Raw genomic sequence first — 22,096 nt, forward strand, 5'->3', positions numbered from 1 at the left:
CCCATTTAGCTTCCCTGGTGCTTGCATGAAAGGGAACGAGGACAACAACTGAGCTGATGTAGCCTACCTTGTGCTTGCAGGAAAGGGGATGAGGGCATCAACTGAACTGATTTAGCCTCATTTGTGCTTGCAGTAAAGGGAACCGGGTATAGACTACATGAGTTCAGTTATTAATACCCTCGTTCCCTTTCCTGCAAGCACAAGGTAGCCTATACACAGTGGCGTAGCCAGTGGGGGGGGCCGTCGGTTCATGTAAGGCCGTCGGTAGACTGAAGGCGTTGGTGAAAACAAAATTGGGTTAACAATAGACTATTTTATACCCAGGGTGACAGAAAAAAGGGGAGAATTATAAAAAAAATGATGAAAAATTGTGAATGAAATTGAATTTTACATAAAAATTGTGTGTTTTTATGTTGGTACCGCCTAATATCCTTTTTTTTTTTTTTTTTTTTTTGCTCTTCACTTTTTCAAACCATGCCAAAAAAAGTTGGGTCAACAAATCACAACTTCTGTCGGCAAAAAATATTTCCGTCGGTACATTTACAAGTTGTGCCCCCTCGGTTCCAAAATCCTGGCTACGCCACTGGCTATACATCAGTTTAATTCATGTCCTCATTCATGTCATTCCTTTCCCGGCAAGTAACAGTGTAAGCTACATCAGAGCAGTTGATGCCCTCGTTCCCTCTCCTGCAAGCACCAGGTAGGCTATTAACATCAGTTTAATTCATGCCCTCATTCCTTTTCCTGCAAGTACAGCTAGTGTAAGCTACATCAGCTCAGTTGATACCTTCGTTTTCTTTCCTGCAAGCACAAGGTAGGCTACATCAGCTCAGTTGATACCTTCGTTTTCTTTCCTGCAAGCACAAAGTAGACTACATCAGCTGAGTTGATGCCCTCATTCCTTTTCCTGCAAACACAGGGGATGCTACATCAGCTGAGTTGATGCCCTCATTCCCTTTCCTGCAAGCACAAGGTAGGCTATACATCAGTTTAATTCATGCCCTCATTCCTTTTCCTGCAAGTACAGCTAGTGTAAGCTACATCAGCTCAGTTGATACCTTCGTTTTCTTTCCTGTAAGCACAAGATAGGCTACATCAACTCAGTTGATACCTTCCTTTTCTTTCCTGCAAGCACAAAGTAGGCCACATCAGCTCAGTTGATGACCTCATTCCTTTTCCTGCAAACACAGGGGATGCTACATCAGCTGAGCTGATGCCCTCATTCCCTTTCCTGCAAGCACAAGGTAGGCTTCATCAGTTCAGTTTAAGCACTCGTTTCCTTTCCGCAAACACAAAGGAGGCTACAACAGTTCAGTTCATGCCCTCCTCACTGCTCATTCCCTTTCCTGCATGCAGGCGTACCGCAGTGTTAATGCTAAACTGGCCAATATGAAGACAATGTGGCCTAAAACCGGTCCAAATAAAGACGCAGATTCAACTACTTTTCATTTGGACCAACTTGAATTTTGTCCCGGTATTTCGAGCGAGGAGTAGCTTGCCTCTCCCCTGGGCATCTGTTGCATGGCATATCTTTTGCTTGCAGAAAGGGCGGAATTGGTAACAATGTTTGGATATAGGCTGTACTATCATTTGACAACTCTTCTTGCCAGAGCGGAAAACTCGTAGCAAATTACAAATAGGAGTGACAAAGGGTGAAGGCTTCCGCCTTATTGTCATTAGACACAGACCCACCACGCTAAGACATGGATATGCGAGTTAGTAAATTATGTTTGTCTTCTTCCAAAATTGCAGAATTGAGAACTATACTGGTCCGATAAAAGATGTGTTATGTATTTTAGGTTACTGTGTTTAGCACAATAGGTTTTCAATTTTTAAATACAATATTGTGTAAAATTAAGATTATATTTTATATATACATGTACTCTCATTTGTTCTGTAGATAAATGTCTAGGAGATCCATATATTGACTTCGGGAAGCTTGGAGTTGGCGCTAAGTACAGTATATATTCATCTGGGTGGCCTGGCGAATATGCCAATAATAATACATGTCTTTGGCATGTTAGCGCACCTGATGGCTATGTGGTTCATGCTCACCTCAAATCGTTCCATTTGGAACAGACGTATGATTTTGTTACTATAGGTAAGTGGATTGAATATGCATAAAATATAAACCCATCCCAAAAAGAAAGTATCCAGTTTAATTTTGGTCCATAAGTCAAAGAAGGGGTGTTAAATCAAGACATACCAAAAGTATGTTACAGATACATCTATGCCGCACAGTTTGAAACCTCATTTGTCCAAATCGATGCAGAATTGATGAAATAATGACCATTTGAATGCAATCACCTCAATTTTACAAGTTGCAGTAATTCCTAACAGTCTTAGTCCGTCTCTGTTATTGTCTACCTTTATGAAGAATCTTGAGAAGCAGGAGAATCACATCAGTAGGAATTACTGCAACTTTAAAATCCTGGGTAGGTGCATTCAAAAGGTCATTGTGTCATTAATTCTGCATCGATTTGAACAAATGAGGTATCAAACTGTGCGGCATAAATTTATCTGTATAGGACCCCATCTTTGACTTATGGACCAAAATCAAACTGGATACTTTCTTTATAGGATGGGTACTTTAGATCAGTTGACAGCAGAGATTTGAGATATATTATAATCCTACTGTTGGCAATATGCATGAGGTGTCACAAGATTTGGAATAGACGAATTCGAGTCTTCAACAGCCTTAATAATATTGGCATACCGTATTTGATTTGGCGCGAGTTTTAAAAACATGTGTCCCAGTAAAAGTTGCCCAGACGTGGGCAGTTCAACGTCACATTTAGAACTTTAAATATAATATGGGCAGTGTGTCGACGACGATGGTGCCAATGATGATGATGATGATGGTGATGGTTTTATTAACTTTTTCCTTGTGTTGTATTGTTTTAGGTGAAGGTGTGATTGAGCATTACAGGAAATCCCAATTAACTAAGCTGACTGGTACACACGGTCGTAAAATTTACACATCCGCATATCCTTCAATGTGGATTCAATTTCTAAGTGATTACACTGTCCGAGACAACGGATTCGAGATCGAACTGTATATCCAAAATGCATATGAAGTGCGAGGTAAGGGACCATGTTCGATGATCGTTCTCCACTACCTCTCTCTCTTTCTCCCCCTCTCTCTCTCTTCCTCCACCTTCTCTCCTTCTCCCTATTTCTCCCTCCCTCCCTCCCATCTTTCTCTTTATCCCTCCCTCCCTCCCTCCCTCCCAATCCCTCTGCTCCTCCCACTCCCTTTGTCTTTTCGTCTGTATTTCTGTCATGTGCGTTGGTGTTGATGGGGTGGGTGTTATGGGATGTGTATTAAAAGGGGGTGTTACCGTGTTTGTGGTTGTGAGCTGTTGTGAAAGTGTTTGAACATTATGTCATAACACACACAAAACCCTAATTACAAAAAGGCTCTTTTTAGCCAGGAGGTCCGCTTGATGGAAAGTCAACATTATTTTGGAATGACGATTTATAGTAAATTCTGTCTGTGCACCCCGGTGTGAGGGGTGTGTAGAGTAGATAGGGGTGTGTTTGTATGTAGTGAGCAGGTGTAAGGTGCTAATACGTAAGTCACACATTTAATGTACAAATTTTAACATAAACGTTGAATAACAGAACTCTGGACACTACTGGTCATCTAACAGCATTTCTGATTGGTTGGTAACTTGAAATGCTCATTTCAGTTGCCAATTATTACACGGCTTTGAACTATTTATGGTATTTATGGTCAAACTTACATTTGCAGATGATCTTATTAATACCCTCCTGGATTGTTTTAAAATTGGACATTCATTTTGACCAATCGGCAGGTATATAGTTCTCATGGGGTTAACTGATTTCCATATGTTTTTGCGTCGTCAGATCCGTGTGTACCGAGTCAATTTGATTGTGCAGTAGGTGTTTGTTTAAATGTACAAGAAACAAGATGTGATGGAGTAGCGGAGTGCATGAACTTTAAGGATGAATATTTTTGTGATGGTAAGTGCATATATATAATGTCATATCAAGATCAAATTCCTCTATTCAGTTCTTTAATGAAGTAAAGCCTATGAAACAGTAGAAAAATATGAGAGAGGCGCCGCGTTTACCCGGGGACTTACCCGGGTGAAAAAAACCATCCAAAGCTAACGCTAAATACAGCGCCTCCGCCTAATGCTTCCTGCTGGAATATGTCTTTGTCTAATTTGATTCAACATCTCCCCAACCTTCTCATATCCTCAACCTTTCCGACATCGAGGGAGACCCCCTCCCTCAGATCCCCCAAAATGTCCTCCGTGAAAAAATATGCATGGGTCAACCACACATTTGCCAAAATCAAGCCGAAAATTGTTTGAGCCGGGCCAACCACTTCACCTCAACAGTCAGGCTGTGTTCGACCATAATTTGTTGGACGTAGCCATCCTGAACATCTTCCCTGTGTTGCCCACTTTAGCCTTTTCGAGATGGCTATGGCGGACACAATAGGATCGCGCTGCACGAAATGGGTAAAGTCTTTTGAATTTGCCGGGTTTTACCCATATTGAAGACTGCCCTCCTAATTGTTGTGTACGCCATATCTTGAAAAGGCTAATAATATCGATTCATTTTGCCCCGAAAGTCAACCATTTATTGTTCTTACTATTCGCCGCAGAAGTGATGATGTAACAGGATTAACTACCATAGCAAAAACAATTTCTGAATATATCGCACAGCCCTAGTACGTTCACTCGGTACCTCTGCATTGACCCATTAATTGTCTATACTGTGCGTGTCTGTTTGTCTGTCTTTGTGGTTGTCTATGTATGACCTGTATGGCTTATATCATTTCAGACGTGACATGTGACGATGATGGTTACCTGTGCAATTCGATGAATATGTATAATTTTACGCCATGTGTGACACCGGATGAATTGTGTGATAGGAGTTTTGACTGCCCATCCAAAGATGATGAATCGATTTGCCGTAAGTCAACCGTTACACCGAACATTAAAAGTAAAAACTAAGGATCAAATATGAAATATGGATCAAATCTTGTCATTTGTATCGTAAAAGAGTGAAATGTCACTGCCACTTTAATGATTGCATCTATAGGCTGTATGATGAGTGATCAATCCATGCAATCACGTGATATTTCAGTATTTCACTCCTTTGAGAGTGAATTACTCTTTCCAGCGTTAAATTCAGTCCGGATTTCACTCTTCCAGAGCGAAATTGTCAAATTTTCATATTCTTGCTATTTCATAATCACAATTTTTTACTCGTTCACGTCACTCTTTCTTCACTCCTGGTAGAAATATATACGACGCTAAGAACTTAGGTCCCGTAAGTTCTACGATAACAGGTGATCCGAATCTGATGTCTTACAGTTACGCTTGGCCACCACCATCCCTTATCCCTAAACATTATTGGAGTATAATTATGTTTCAAAGTGCTCTGAGGGGGTTTGGAACAAGCAACTGCATGGGGAAATTGCCTCGCGCTCACATACAACAGATGATGGGCAAAAGAAGTTTTTATTTGAAATATGATCTAATCGCCAATATTTTTTCCTTCAACTTTTAACAGACATTATAGCTTGTCCACACGACTGTGATTGTCAATACATCACGGAAGATTACCAACTCGATATCAAATGTAACCGAGATTGGAGCGAAGATGACGTTAACTTTGCTTCAAGAACTACACGTGTTTTGTGAGTCGTCCGTTTATTTATTTTGTTGTTATTGTTGTTGTTGTAAAACGTGTGGTAATAAGATTGTCTGGTTGGTCAAGAAAACATCAGAGCTAACAACATTGGCTGAAGACGAGGAAGTTCCTCGAAAGCGCTCCTGGTAAGCGAAATAAACAAGCAGTTTTGAAGTTTAATTTAATTACTTTCACACATTAACTTGTTCCTTATATCTACAGAGAGTTATCTGGCGGAATTCATCCCGAATTGACACAGGGCCTTTTTGCCAACAGACATGTCGACCTGAAAGCGCTGTAAGTTGTACTTTAATTGCTGTAGTTTACCTTTGATCTCATCTTATTTTGAGGTCGTGTCATAAATTAAGGTATATGCTCATGCTCTTGTTGAATTTCAGGCTCTTCTGAAGTTGGCTACGCCTTTTGATGATTCACCCGCAGCAGTCAGATATGGATGATGTAATGGTATAAAGAAAAATACATCACCAATATAGCTACTGATTTAGTGTCTCGCAAATGATTGTGCTTTTTAATATTAATATATCGTCGCAGGTATTAGTTTTATCTTCACTTTCTCATTCAACTCAACTATTCGTTCTTTTTCCGTTATTTTTGTTCTGTATCGTTTCAGGTCATTGGTATTCAATCACATTGAAGAAATTCATCCCGGAACGTTTGAAGGGCTTAATCATTTAACATGGTTGTAAGTACACATCCATGTCCAGGCAACATAAGATCCAGATGAGTTATGACCCGTTACCATGCAGGCATGTAGTGACCACAGACCTTTCTAGGGTCTGTGTTAGTGCACTGACTGTTTGACTCAAGTTCCCACGCTTCGGTGATAGGCCTATTAGCATTTGTAACTTTGATAATTTTTTGGCAGACCTCGGCTCGGGTCTCGGCCCTGTCCAATGTCTATATTGAACCAGACTTTGTTGCTCTTTCCAGATCGCTGCGAGCTCTTTGATATTTTTGCTGAGACGTGTTTTACTTTCAAGATAACCTTTAGGCCTATATGTTATCTCACTAAACTGTGTCCATTGAAGACTAGAGTTGTACTACTTAAAGGCCCATTCAGTGATTTGCTCATCCGGACGATCGTAAAAATCATCACAATTCAGATTTTGGTACCCGTGTCATTGTCATAGATGCGCTAACATAGCCTGCGAGTGGTTCAGCTGAAAGTCGTGTATTTAAGACGAAATAAGACATTTTACACGAATCTGTAATTTAGATACTGACAGTATCTAAATTAGCTACGGTATATGTATTTGAATGGGGCTTCAACTTCGTCAGTACTGCCGTTTTCTTCGTTTTTTGCCAAAGTTGTCATTTCAAAAATACCAAATGACAATTTGAATGACCGTTCTTCACTTTTAAGCAATTTATAAACAATTTTAATTTTTTCACACTTGCGCTGGGATCACTGAATAGGTCTTTAAGGACGAACGTTGTGTTCTTTGATCGGACTCCCCAATATCAAGATCATCATAAAGTGAAACAAAATAGAAAGATAAAGATCTCCATAGCAATTAGAGCAAAAAGGAGCAACAAGTCAAGTTGAAAAGGCATTTACTTTAAATATTTGTAAGCAAAAGGACAATATTTCATTCAATCGTGTGTGCTGACAGTTTTGAAATCATTTATTGTTTCTATTTTAACGTGATTCATGACTTACAACGTTGTCAGGATGAATCGGGATTCTTAGAACATCCGTTAGAAAAGCAAACATGCTTAATTAGGTAAAACAATGTCTTTCATTCTTTTCTCCACATAGGAATCTGTCTTTCAACGAGATTTCAGTGTTGCGTAAGTCTGCTCTCAAGGAACTGCCATCTCTTCAAGGATTGTGAGTACTTTATACTATATACTTGTAAATAGTGACGGTAAATCCTGTATGCAATGGTCACTGGTGGTACGGGGATTGACTGCATTGTTGTTACACTTCACAATGCACAGTAATGTCTCCGCGTTAATTTTGTGAGGATATCCAGGGACTGGAATGACTACCTTGTTGATACATTTCACAATGCACAGTGATATCTCCGATTTTCTTTTTTGTGAGGATATCCAATGACTGGAAAGTCTACATTGTTGTTACACTTCACAATGCACAGTGATATCTCCGAGTTTATATATTCATTTATTTATTTTTGTGTGGGGATATTCGAGGACTGGAAAGACTTCTTGAATGGAATGCAATGCACAGTGATGTCTCCGGGTTTATTTTGTGAGGATATCCAGGGACTGGAAAGACTACCTTGTTACACTTCACAATGCACAGTGCAATCGCCAAGTTTATTGTGCGAGAATATCCATGCAGGGACTAGAAAGTCTACCTTGATGTTACACTTCACAATGCACAGTAATGTCTCCGAGTTTATTTTTGTGAGGATATCCAGGGACTGTAAAGACTGCCTTATTAGTTACACTTCACAATGCACGGTGCAATCTCCAAGTTTATTGTGCGAGAATATCCATGCAGGGACTAGAAGTCTACCTTGATGTTACACTTCACAATGCACAGTGATGTCTCCGAGTTTATTTTATGAGGATATCCAGGGACTGGAAAGAATACCTTGTTGTTACACTTCACAATGCACAGTGATGTCTCCGAGTTTATTTTGTGAGGATATCCAGGGACTGGAAAGACTGCCTTATTGTTACACTTCACAATGCACAGTGCAATCTCCAAGTTTATTGTGCGAGAATATCCATGCAGGGACTAGAAAGTCTACCTTGTTGTTACACTTCATAATGCACAGTGATGTCTCCGAGTTTATTTTGTGAGGATATCCAGGGACTGTAAAGACTGCCTTATTGTTACACTTCACAATGCACAGTGCAATCTCCAAGTTTATTGTGCGAGAATATCCAGGGACTTGAAAGTCTACCTTGATGTTGCACTTCACAATGCACAGTGATGTCTCCGAGTTTATTTTGTGAGGATATCCAGGGACTGTAAAGACTGCCTTATTGTTACACTTCACAATGCACAGTGATGTCTCCGAGTTTATTTTGTGAGGATATCCAGGGACTGGAAAGACTGCCTTGTTGTTACACTTCACAATGCACAGTGATGTCTCCGAGTTTATTTTGTGAGGATATCCAGGGACTGGAAAGACTACCTTGTTGTTACACTTCACAATGCACAGTGATGTCTCCGAGTTTGTTTTGTGAGGATATCCAGGGACTGTAAAGACTACCTTATTGTTACACTTCACAATGCACAGTGCAATCTTCAAGTTTATTGTGCGAGAATATCCAGGGACTAGAAAGTCTACCTTGATGTTACACTTCACAATGCACAGTGATGTCTCCGAGTTTATTTTGTGAGGATATCCTAGGACTAGAAAGTCTACCTTGTTTTTACACTTCACAATGCACAGTGATGTCTCCGAGTTTATTTTGTGAGGATATCCAGGGACTGGAAAGACTACCTTGTTGTTACACTTCACAATGCACAGTGATGTCTCGAGTTTATTTTGTGAGGATATCCAGGGACTGGAAAGACTACCTTGTTGTTACACTTCACAATGCACAGTGATGTCTCCGAGTTTGTTTTGTGAGGATATCCAGGGACTGTAAAGACTACCTTATTGTTACACTTCACAATGCACAGTGCAATCTTCAAGTTTATTGTGCGAGAATATCCAGGGACTAGAAAGTCTACCTTGATGTTACACTTCACAATGCACAGTGATGTCTCCGAGTTTATTTTGTGAGGATATCCTAGGACTAGAAAGTCTACCTTGTTTTTACACTTCACAATGCACAGTGATGTCTCCGAGTTTATTTTGTGAGGATATCCAGGGACTGGAAAGACTACCTTGTTGTTACACTTCACAATGCACAGTGATGTCTCCGAGTTTATTTTGTGAGGATATCCAGGGACTGGAAAGACTACCTTGTTGTTACACTTCACAATGCACAGTGATGTCTCCGAGTTTGTTTTGTGAGGATATCCAGGGACTGTAAAGACTACCTTATTGTTACACTTCACAATGCACAGTGCAATCTTCAAGTTTATTGTGCGAGAATATCCAGGGACTAGAAAGTCTACCTTGATGTTACACTTCACAATGCACAGTGATGTCTCCGAGTTTATTTTGTGAGGATATCCAGGGACTAGAAAGTCTACCTTGTTGTTACACTTCACAATGCACAGTGATGTCTCCGAGTTTATTTTGTGAGGATATCCAGGGACTGGAAAGACTACCTTGTTGTTACACTTCACAATGCACAGTGATGTCTCCGAGTTTGTTTTGTGAGGATATCCAGGGACTGGAAAGACTACCTTGTTGTTACACTTCACAATGCACAGTGATGTGAAATATCCAGGGACTGGAAGGACTACTTTCTTGTTATACTTCACAATGTACAGTGATGTCTCCGCGTTTATTTTGTGAGGATATCCAGGAACTGAAAAGACTACCTTGTTTCTTACACTTCACAATGTACAGTGAAATCTCCCGAGATTATTTTGTGAGGATATCCAATGACTGGAAAGACTACCTTGTTATTACATGTCACAATGCGCAGTGATGTCTTCGAGATTATTTTGTGAGGATATCCAATAACTGGAAAGACTACCTTATTGTTACACTTCACAATGCACGGTGCAATCTCCAAGTTTATTGTGCGAGAATATCCATGCAGGGACTAGAAAGTCTACCTTGTTGTTACACTTCATAATGTACAGTGATGTCTCCGAGTTTATTTTGTGAGGATATCCAGGGACTAGAAAGTCTACCTTGTTGTTACACTTCACAATGCACAGTGCAATCTCCAAGTTTATTGTGCGAGAATATCCAGGGACTAGAAAGTCTACCTTGATGTTACACTTCACAATGCACAGTGATGTCTCCGATTTTATTTTGTGAGGATATCCAGGGACTAGAAAGTCTACCTTGTTGTTACACTTCACAATGCACAGTGCAATCTCCAAGTTTATTGTGCGAGAATATCCAGGGACTAGAAAGTCTACCTTGTTGTTACACTTCACAATGCACAGTGATGTCTCCGAGTTTATTTTGTGAGGATATCCAGGGACTAGAAAGTCTACCTTGTTGTTACACTTCACAATGCACAGTGATGTCTCCGAGTTTATTTTGTGAGGATATCCAGGGACTGGAAAGACTACCTTGTTGTTACACTTCACAATGCACAGTGGAATCTCTGAGTTTATTTTGTGAGGATATCCAGGGACTGGAAAGTCTACCTTGTTGTTACACTTCACAATGCACAGTGATGTCTCCGAGTTTATTTTGTGAGGATATCCAGGGACTGGAAAGACTACCTTGTTGTTACACTTCACAATGCACAGTGCAATCTCCAAGTTTATTGTGCGAGAATATCCAGGGACTAGAAAGTCTACCTTGTTGTTACACTTCACAATGCACAGTGATGTCTCCGAGTTTATTTTGTGAGGATATCCAGGGACTAGAAAGTCTACCTTGTTGTTACACTTCACAATGCACAGTGATGTCTCCGGGTTTATTTTGTGAGGATATCCAGGGACTGGAAAGACTACCTTGTTGTTACACTTCACAATGCACAGTGATGTCTCCGAGTTTATTTTGTGAGGATATCCAGGGACTAGAAAGTCTACCTTGTTGTTACACTTCACAATGCACAGTGATGTCTCCGAGTTTATTTTGTGAGGATATCCAGGGACTGGAAAGTCTACCTTGTTGTTACACTTCACAATGCACAGTGATGTCTCCGGGTTTATTTTGTGAGGATATCCAGGGACTGGAAAGACTACCTTGTTGTTACACTTCACAATGCACAGTGCAATCTCCAAGTTTATTGTGCGAGAATATCCAGGGACTAGAAAGTCTACCTTGTTGTTACACTTCACAATGCACAGTGATGTCTCCGGGTTTATTTTGTGAGGATATCCAGGGACTAGAAAGTCTACCTTGTTGTTACACTTCACAATGCACAGTGATGTCTCCGAGTTTATTTTGTGAGGATATCCAGGGACTGTAAAGACTACCTTATTGTTACACTTCACAATGCACAGTGCAATCTCTGAGTTTATTTTGTGAGGATATCCAGGGACTAAAAAGGCTACCTTGTTGTTACACTTCACAATGCACACAAATTGCACAGTGATATAACCGAGCTTATTTTGTGAAATATCCAGGGACTGGAAGGACTACTTTTTTGTTATAATTCACAATGTACAGTGATGTCTCCGCGTTTTATTTTGTGAGGATATCCAGGAACTGAAAAGACTACCTTGTTTCTTACACTTCACAATGTATAGTGAAATCTCACGAGATTATTTTGTGAGGATATTCAATGACTGGAAAGACTACCTTGTTCTTACATTTCACAATGCGCAGTGATGTCTTCCGAGTTTTTTTTGTGAGGATATCCGAGGACTGGAAAGACTGCTTTATTGTTACACTTCACAATGCGCTCCGAGTTTATTTTGTGAGATATCCAGGGACGTACAGTGAAATCTCCGAGTATATTGTACGAGAATATCCAAGGACTGGAAAGCCTTCCTTGATGTTACACTTCACAATGCACAGTGATGTCTCCGAGTTTATTTTGTGAGGATATCCAGGGACTGGAAAAAACCTTGTTGTTACACTTCACAATGCACAGTGATGTCTCCGAGTTTATTTTGTGAGGATATCCAGGGACTGGAAAGACTGCCTTATTGTTACACTTCACAATGCACAGTGCAATCTCCAAGTTTATTGTGCGAGAATATTCATGCAGGGACTAGAAAGTCTACCTTGATGTTACACTTCACAATACAGTAATGTCTCCGAGTTTATTTGTGTGAGGATATCCAGGGACTGTAAAGACTGCCTTATTGTTACACTTCACAATGCACGGTGCAATCTCCAAGTTTATTGTGCGAGAATATCCATGCAGGGACTAGAAAGTCTACCTTGATGTTACACTTCACAATGCACAGTGATGTCTCCGAGTTTATTTTGTGAGGATATCCAAGGACTGGAAAGACTACCTTGTTGTTACACTTCACAATGCACGGTGCAATCTCCAAGTTTATTGTGCGAGAATATCCATGTAGGGACTAGAAGTCTACCTTGATGTTACACTTCACAATGCACAGTGATGTCTCCGAGTTTATTTTGTGACGATATCCAGGGACTGGAAAGACTACCTTGTTGTTACACTTCACAATGCACAGTGATGTCTCCGAGTTTGTTTTGTGAGGATATCCAGGGACTGTAAAGACTACCTTATTGTTACACTTCACAATGTACGGTGTAATCTCCCAGTTCTTCTTCTTCTTGCGTATGTCAGGAAGAAACAAGATATAAAAGCCAAAACATAAATTTCATTAAATTTCAAGCCCAGTACGCATCAACCAGTCCCTGGTGGCTTCATCGACTTCAATCAGGCCGGAGATACCATTCGGTGGTCTATGGAGGTGACAGGATGAGATGATGTGGTCGGCTGTTTGTTCCTCACTACCGCACTCGCAAGCTGGGCTTTCCTTTAAGCCCCATTGGAACAGGTTGGCATTGAAGCGTCCAACTCCACTTCTCAGGCGGTTTAATTTTGTCCAAGCAGACCTGGGTAGATTGAAGCCTGGGATGGTGTCTGTTGGGTCTGTGACAAAGCGCTGGAGTGGTGAGGAAGACTGAAGCCATTGGTCTTTCCATGCCTTAGCTGTCCAGTCCTTGGCTGTCTGGTTAGGCTGTGTCGTCTTCATCAAGACTATTGCTTGCTGAGCAAACGGCTTCCTGGATACCAATCTCCTGCTTTCCCCCTCACTGTTCCTAGCTCTTAACAGGGTGTCATGAAGGAGGTGTCCTGGTTCTTCAGATCGGAGTGCTATAGCTACGGAGGCTGCTTTCCTTCTGATGTCCGGCGGAGGGATTCCTGCTAAAACCGGAAGCTGTTCGGTTGGAGTTGGTCGCAGACTTCCTGACACAGTGCGCATTGCTTCATTTAGACCAGTGTCTACCTGGTGGGTGTGGTGGCTCCTGCTCCATACTGGTGCACAGTATTCTGCGATATGTCGCTTTCTTCCTTGACTCATTGTCGACGTTCGTTCTCGTTTTTAGCGAGTTAACAGGGGAGACCACGTGAAGGTCGCCGACTCCTCCCCCAATTTATTGCCGACTCATCTCCCAGTTTATTGTGCGAGAATATCCATACAGGGACTAGAAGTCTACCTTGATGTTACACTTCACAATGCAGTGATGTCTCCGAGTTTATTTTGTGAGGATATCCAGGGACTATAAAGTTTACCTTGTTGTTACACTTTACAATGCACAGTGCAATCTCCAAGTTTATTGTGCGAGAATATCCAGGGACTAGAAAGTCTACCTTGATGTTACACTTCACAATGCACCGTGATGTCTCCGAGTTTATTTTGTGAGGATATCCAGGGACGGAAAAGACTACCTTATTGTTACACTTCACAATGCACAGTGCAATCTCCAAGTTTATTGTGCGAGAATATCCAGGGACTAGAAAGTCTACCTTGATGTTACACTTCACAATGCACAGTGGTATCTCCGGGTTTATTTTTTGATATCCAGGGACTGGAAAGACTACCTTATTGTTACACTTCACAATGCACAGTGCAATCTCCAAGTTTATTGTGCGAGAATATCCAGGGACTAGAAAGTCTACCTTGATGTTACACTTCACAATGCACAGTGATGTCTCCGGGTTTATTTTGTGAGGATATTCAGGGACTGTAAAGACTACCGTATGGTTACACTTCACAATGCACAGTGCAATCTCGAAGTTTACTGTGCGAGAATATCCATGCAGGGACTAGAAGTATACCTTGATGTTACACTTCACAATGCACATTGATGTCTCCGAGTTTATTTTGTGAGGATATCCAGGGACTAGAAAGTTTACCTTGTTGTTACACTTCACAATGCACAGTGATGTATCCGAGTTTATTTTGTGAGGATATCCAGGGACTGGAAAGACTGCCTTGTTGTTACACTTTACAATGCACAGTGCAATCTCCAAGTTTATTGTGCGAGAATATCCAGGGACTAGAAAGTCTACCTTGATGTTACACTTCACAATGCACCGTGATGTCTCCGAGTTTATTTTGTGAGGATATCCAGGGACGGGAAAGACTACCTTATTGTTACACTTCACAATGCACAGTGCAATCTCCAAGTTTATTGTGCGAGAATATCCAGGGACTAGAAAGTCTACCTTGATGTTACACTTCACAATGCACAGTGGTATCTCCGGGTTTATTTTGTGAGGATATCCAGGGACTGGAAAGACTACCTTATTGTTACACTTCACAATGCACAGTGCAATCTCCAAGTTTATTGTGCGAGAATATCCAGGGACTGGAAAGACTACCTTATTGTTACACTTCACAATGCACAGTGCAATCTATAAGTTTATTGTGCGAGAATATCCAGGGACTAGAAAGTCTACCTTGATGTTACACTTCACAATGCACAGTGATGTCTCCGAGTTTATTTTGTGAGGATATCCAGGGACTGGAAAGACTACCTTATTGTTACACTTCACAATGCACAGTGCAATCTTCAAGTTTATTTTGTGAGGATATCCAGGGACTAGAAAGTCTACCTTGATGTTACACTTCACAATGCACAGTGATGTCTCCGGGTTTATTTTGTGAGGATATCCAGGGACTGTAAAGACTACCTTATTGTTACACTTCACAATGCACAGTGCAATCTCCAAGTTTACTGTGCGAGAATATCCAGGGACTAGAAAGTGCATGTTGTTACACTTCACAATGCACAGTGGAATCTCTGAGTTTATTTTGTGAGGATACCCAGGGACTAAAAAGGCTACCTTGTTGTTACACTTCACAATGCACACAAATTGCACAGTGATATAACCGAGTTTATTTTGTGAAATATCCAGGGACTGAAAGGACTACTTTCTTCAATTTCTCACAATGTACAGTTATTTTGTGAGGATATCCAGGGACGGGAAAGACTACCTTATTGTTACACTTCACAATGCACAGTGCAATCTCCAAGTTTATTGTGCGAGAATATCCAGGCACTAGAAAGTCTACCTTGATGTTACACTTCACAATGCACAGTGGTATCTCCGGGTTTATTTTTTTGAGGATATCCAGGGACTGGAAAGACTACCTTATTGTTACACTTCACAATGCACAGTGCAATCTCCAAGTTTACTGTGCGAGAATATCCATGCAGGGACTAGAAGTCTACCTTGATGTTACACTTCACAATGCACAGTGATGTCTCCGAGTTTATTTTGTGAGGATATCCAGGGACTGGAAAGACCACCTTGTTGTTACACTTCACAATGCACGGTGCAATCTCCAAGTTTATTGTGCGAGAATATCCAGGGACTAGAAAGTCTACCTTGATGTTACACTTCACAATGCACCGTGATGTCTCCGGGTTTATTTTTTGAGGATATCCAGGGACTGGAAAGACTACCTTATTGTTACACTTCACAATGCACAGTGCAATCTCCAAGTTTATTGTGCGAGAATATCCAGGGACTAGAAAGTCTACCTTGATGTTACACTTCACAATGCACAGTGGTATCTCCGGGTTTATTTTGTGAGGATATCCAGGGACTGGAAAGACTACCTTATTGTTACACTTCACAATGCACAGTGCAATCTCCAAGTTTATTGTGCGAGCATATCCAGGGACTGGAAAGACTACCTTGTTGTTACACTTTACAATGCACAGTGCAATCTCCAAGTTTATTGTGCGAGAATATCCAGGGACTAGAAAGTCTACCTTGATGTTACACTTCACAATGCACCGTGATGTCTCCGAGTTTATTTTGTGAGGATATCCAGGGACGGGAAAGACTACCTAGCTTATTGTTACACTTCACAATGCACAGTGCAATCTCCAAGTTTATTGTGCGAGAATATCCAGGGACTAGAAAGTCTACCTTGATGTTACACTTCACAATGCACAGTGGTATCTCCGGGTTTATTTTGTGAGGATATCCAGGGACTGGAAAGACTACCTTATTGTTACACTTCACAATGCACAGTGCAATCTCCAAGTTTATTGTGCGAGAATATCCAGGGACTGGAAAGACTACCTTATTGTTACACTTCACAATGCACAGTGCAATCTCCAAGTTTATTGTGCGAGAATATCCAGGGACTAGAAAGTCTACCTTGATGTTACACTTCACAATGCACAGTGATGTCTCCGGGTTTATTTTGTGAGGATATCCAGGGACTGGAAAGACTACCTTATTGTTACACTTCACAATGCACAGTGCAATCTTCAAGTTTATTTTGTGAGGATATCCAGGGACTAGAAAGTCTACCTTGATGTTACACTTCACAATGCACAGTGATGTCTCCGGGTTTATTTTGTGAGGATATCCAGGGACTGTAAAGACTACCTTATTGTTACACTTCACAATGCACAGTGCAATCTCCAAGTTTACTGTGCGAGAATATCCAGGGACTAGAAAGTGCATGTTGTTACACTTCACAATGCACAGTGGAATCTCTGAGTTTATTTTGTGAGGATATCCAGGGACTAAGAAGGCTACCTTGTTGTTACACTTCACAATGCACACAAATTGCACAGTGATATAACCGAGTTTATTTTGTGAAATATCCAGGGACTGAAAGGACTACTTTCTTCAATTTCTCACAATGTACAGTGATGTCTCCGCGTTTATTTTGTGAGGATATCCAGGAACTGAAAAGACTACTTTGTTTCTTACACTTCACAATGTACAGTGAAATCTCACGAGATTATTTTGTGAGGATATCCAATGACTGGAAAGACTACCTTTTTCTTACATTTCACAATGCGCAGTGATGTCTTCGAGTTTATTTTGTGAGGATATCCAAGGACTGGAAAGACTGCTTTATTGTTACACTTCACAATGCGCTCCGAGTTTATTTTGTGAGATATCCAGGGACTGTAAAGTCTACCTTGTTGTTACACTTCACAACGCACAGTGATGTCTCCGAGTTTGTTTTGTGAGGATATCCAGGGACTGGAAAGACTGCCGTATTGTTACACTTCACTACACTTATTCCGGGTGTATTGGAGTTGAAATAATCTTCTTTGTTTCATTTGAAAAATGTTGAGGCTTTTTTTTCATCATCTGTATATTTAATTGCAGGGTCCTATGGCATGTACCAATCAGGGTAATTGAATCATCGGCATTTGACGGTCTCGAAGAACTTCGCATACTGTAAGACCCTTATTTTGTAATGTTATTGTGATACCATAAGTAAAGTCACGATCAATATGTATTTTACTTTTCAGTGCAAAATAAAAACACCGTAAAACGTGATCAAATTGTGCTTGTCATGCTTTATTATTCAGTAATCTATCGCTGCATGTTAGAAACTATAAATTGAACACGAAACTTGACCACAAAAAATTTGTGGGATAAGTACGACTACAATAAGGTAATTAGTTATGCATAAATCAATAATTGTTTCATTACAATTATTATTTTGTTCATAATCATAAACATCATAACTTTCCCGCGAAACTGCATATTGATGACGGTTGATTCTGTTCTCTTTAGTGTACTAGTGACAAACACAAGAGAAGCCGTGCTAACCAATGCTGATTCATGGGCTGGTTTAAGGAGTCTTACACATTTGTAAGTATATATAATGCTGAGCCAAGTGTTCAGGGATATCTTGCCCCCGTCCCCCCTCCCCACCCGCAAAATAAAATAATAAATAAATAAATAAATTTTGGATTTATAAAGCGCCTTTCTCCAGATCTTAGAGGACTCAAAGCGCTGTAATTTCGCTGCAATGGTGAATCATCACAATCAGATCGCATCAACTAGGTTGCTGCCGAACGGCGCACACCTATCCGCATTTAGATTGTAACATCCACCAATTATCTGTGCAGCTCCCCAAATTCCATTGGGTGAAGGAAGTTTTGATAACCAAACAACTAATCACCGATTTTTGCGATACAGGAGGAAACCGGAGATCCCGGAGAAAACCTGCGAGAGCGAGCATGGAATTGGGATAAACCAAGTGCACATGAGTCCTTGGGCCTCGCCGGGGCTTGAACCCGGGACCTCAGTGGTGCAAAGCGAGGGAATTACCGCTGCGCTAACCCCTAAAGAAGGGTTGTCTCTCAAACCTGTGCGAATAGCCTATGACCGGAGTGCCGGGATTTATTTTTTGTTAACATCTTGAATGTGTTATAGGACCATATAGCTAAAAAGTTGATTTGGGGGATGCGCATTAAATCCTGGTATGTACTGAACTAAAAGTAACCAATAGGCATTTGCTGTCAGTGCTCTTGAATCACACCAAATTGACGTCAGGTGTTCACGTAAGCCCCTTCCACGTCCAGTTCCAAAAATCTAATCATGTCTATTGCCTCAAAAATCTACTTCGCGAGCAAATATTTCGTAGTATGAACCGCAAGCAACAGATTCAGTTATCAAGTTGATTTGCGCCAAAGTCACCGTTTTTAGCTTGCCACAAGGCATTATGTGGGTTTTCTTATTTTTCTTTAATTTTACAGATACGTGGATAATCACCGGTTGTGTTGCCAGTTTAACGAGCGCCACATGCCAGGTGAATGCATTTCTATATCACCTCATACTCCATTGTTTCATTGTGGTCACCTGTTTCAAAATCCCCTCATCCGGCTTTTCTTCTGGGGTTCCGCGATATTGACAATCCTCATGAATGGTTTTCTCCTGCTATGGAAAACGAGTCGATTGTGGCGCGACGCCAAAGAAAAACCTCACCGAGTTCAAAACTACTTTGTTTGGAATCTTGGTGTTGCTAATATTTGTATGGGTATTCATTTGGCCGTATTGTGTGCGGCTGATTTTTATTACGCGAAAGACTATTACGTCTTTTCTGAAGAGTGGTGGGTTTCGATCCCATGCAGGTTTGCAGGGTTTTTGTCATTGCTATCAGCTGAAGCTTGCGTTTTCTTTCTTTTGCTCATAAGTATCGATGTTTATATCCGAGTTAAAAATCTAGAAAGTGAAAAACGGATGGATATAAAGACTGCTCGTTGGGCGTCGCTTGGTGTATGGGTTGCAGCTGGTATTATTGCTCTAACAGGGTCTTTAGCTGCGAGTGTCGATTCGGAATTTTACTATCTTTCCGACTTTTGTATTGGCCTTCCTATGATACGGAGACCATCTAACTTCATCGTCGAAGAGGGAAACGCCGAAAGTCCTTTTGGAAATAGAACCATTTCCATTCAGATTTCACGAGGAACCAAACCAGCTTGGGCTCTGTCGATTTTTCTATTCTTGGTTCTACATTTAATCTGTTTCATCATAGCTGTTATTCTGTACAGAGAAAATAAAGAGAAAGTGGCAACGTTACGAGCTCAATGGAGAAAAGAACGGAGAGAAGAACAGGCTTTAAGAGAAGAAGAATATAGGAGAGAAATGGAAGAGGATGGATTGGATTCAAATGAGGAGGATGGTGGTGCAAGTATCAGGAAGACAAAAGATGACGATAGAGGTGACTATGGAGAACAAGAAAATGAGATCAATCAAGGAGTTGCTAAGACTGAGGAGCAAAGCATTGAGCCTGCAAATGAGACTGACAAGAAGAATACCCGCAAGAGTAGCAAGAAAGGAAGATCATTTAAGTTGTCGCAGAAGCTATCACTGAGAAAGAAGAAGAGATCTAAACAAAAAGTTAGACGCACTGATAAGAAAGACACGGCAGATGCTAAAGATGTAAAGGTGGAAATTCGCCAACCTGGCGACAATGGCACATCTGATGACGAAGATAGCAGCAAAGAGATACGCACAATTTCCAAATCTCTGCGTACTGAGAAAGGGTCCGATATAGAAGCAGATATACATTCCGACACGGAATCAAAGAAGCAATCAGATATTGACGACATTAATGACGACACTAACAAAGGGAGCGATTCCGAGTCGTCGGATATCTCAGTTGCCGAATCCGAAATCGAACCGTACGACAAGCAAACGTGCAGGATGTATGGCTACATGCGGTTCACTTTATATTTTGATATTTTCTGTTGGTCGCCTCTGGTCCTCATGGCGTTCTTGTCTCAGTGTGGTGTTGATATTCCAGTTATAGCATATGCTTACAGCGCAGCTACTCTTCTACCAATGGTTGCTTATATGACTCCCATTGTTATCATGTTTGCTACGTGCGATTGTTTCGGTGACCCAGAGATACCCGAATATATCATCAACAGTGAAGGGAGATGCAGGCAGTGACAGATCTTGATGTCTATCAACAAACCTGGATGATGATGCAGATTTAGCCATCGTAATAAGAAACAAGAAGAGTCCTCAAAAAGGACAAGACGGTTCCGCTGATACCATGGATACTGGTATTGATAAAAAAAATCTTCTCTTTCTTGACTCAAAGCAGTGAATTTCAATCATTTTGTAATGTGATATGCATTACTCCAGTGTTAGTACACTATCAGGGGTCAGTCTTCAAACAGCAGGACCAATGAGATGCCTTGTTACATACTAAACAGGGGGCATATGTCTCTGCTACATCTCCTAGCCTCCATGCACTTTCATGACTATTAAACCAAACAACTATTTGATAACATAGTGTACAAGAGACAGCGTTAAACTCTTACCAGTATCTGTCTCACACACATAATTCACGCTTCAAGCAAGTTTTACAAACAGAGGATATTATGCTAAGAACTCGTACAGGGTGTTTTGATCAGTGTGGGCCAATATGTTCTTGCGGAATAAAACATATTAAATAATTACCAAGAGCACAAGGAGAAAGCACTTTGCGCTGCAATTGGTCTATCTAAGCCAATTTGAACACAATAAGCCAAAAAGTTATAGAAATTTGCCATTACCAAGAGTACGTGGAGAAAGTACCGTCTTAATTCCGTAGTTCACGATGTATGAATCTATTTAACGTACAATATTTGATAAAGACACACTATTGCCTATACAGCACGAGGAGAAAACATCGTTTTACAAACTTACAAACGAAATATATATCAAGATATACACTAAAGCTTTTAAAGAACACAATAGAATGGACCATAACCTTATATAATAAGTGAAAACGTCATTAAAGTTCGTTATTAAAAGTTGTTATTTTGCTATTATACAGGGTGAGTCAAAAAGAGTACAATAGAGCAAAGAATCGATATTTATGCAAGAACCAAGTCAAACTTTCCCATTATTTAAATTGTTTATAAATGCCACACTCAAAAGTCACCTTCTGTGAAAATATGAAGTGAATCGCGACTACCGTTTAATTTAAGTCCTTTTGCTGCGATACCCAATTTCGTTATTTGTCCACGAGATACCATGTAATTTGAATGAGAGCACACAATGCACGGTAAAAGCATTAGCTCTGAAACTGACATCAACTTAAAAAGGTTGATTTTTGCGTTATTTTAATTTCTTTTTCTGTTCAAACAAACTTTCTAACATTACTTTAAGTCCTTCATACCTCACTCGACTCCAA

At 40.6% G+C, this 22,096-nt stretch overlaps 1 protein-coding gene across 1 annotated transcript; it reads left to right on the forward strand.

Moving 5' to 3' along the window:
* The first annotated feature begins 669 nt into the window (after nucleotides 1-669).
* On the forward strand, nucleotides 670-21,579 carry LOC140154621 (uncharacterized). Its single transcript, XM_072177189.1, has 13 exons — nucleotides 670-700; nucleotides 1,191-1,244; nucleotides 1,901-2,101; nucleotides 2,905-3,084; nucleotides 3,871-3,987; nucleotides 4,819-4,950; nucleotides 5,554-5,680; nucleotides 5,896-5,970; nucleotides 6,305-6,376; nucleotides 7,454-7,525; nucleotides 17,782-17,853; nucleotides 18,196-18,273; nucleotides 19,164-21,579. The coding sequence occupies exons 1-13, from the start codon at nucleotides 670-672 to the stop codon at nucleotides 20,860-20,862; spliced, it is 2,910 nt and encodes a 969-aa protein (XP_072033290.1). The 3' UTR covers nucleotides 20,863-21,579.
* Nucleotides 21,580-22,096: the final 517 nt, after the last annotated feature.

Source organism: Amphiura filiformis, chromosome 6 (assembly GCF_039555335.1).
Source record: "Amphiura filiformis chromosome 6, Afil_fr2py, whole genome shotgun sequence".
Taxonomy (NCBI): domain Eukaryota; kingdom Metazoa; phylum Echinodermata; class Ophiuroidea; order Amphilepidida; family Amphiuridae; genus Amphiura; species Amphiura filiformis.

Coding starts and splice junctions, on each gene's coding strand:
- LOC140154621 (XM_072177189.1), top strand. CDS start 670: ATGCCCTCGTTCCCTCTCCTGCAAGCACCAG. Junction 2,102..2,904: donor GTATGATTTTGTTACTATAG/GTAAGTGGATTG, acceptor GTATTGTTTTAG/GTGAAGGTGTGATTGAGCAT. Junction 4,951..5,553: donor AGATGATGAATCGATTTGCC/GTAAGTCAACCG, acceptor AACTTTTAACAG/ACATTATAGCTTGTCCACAC.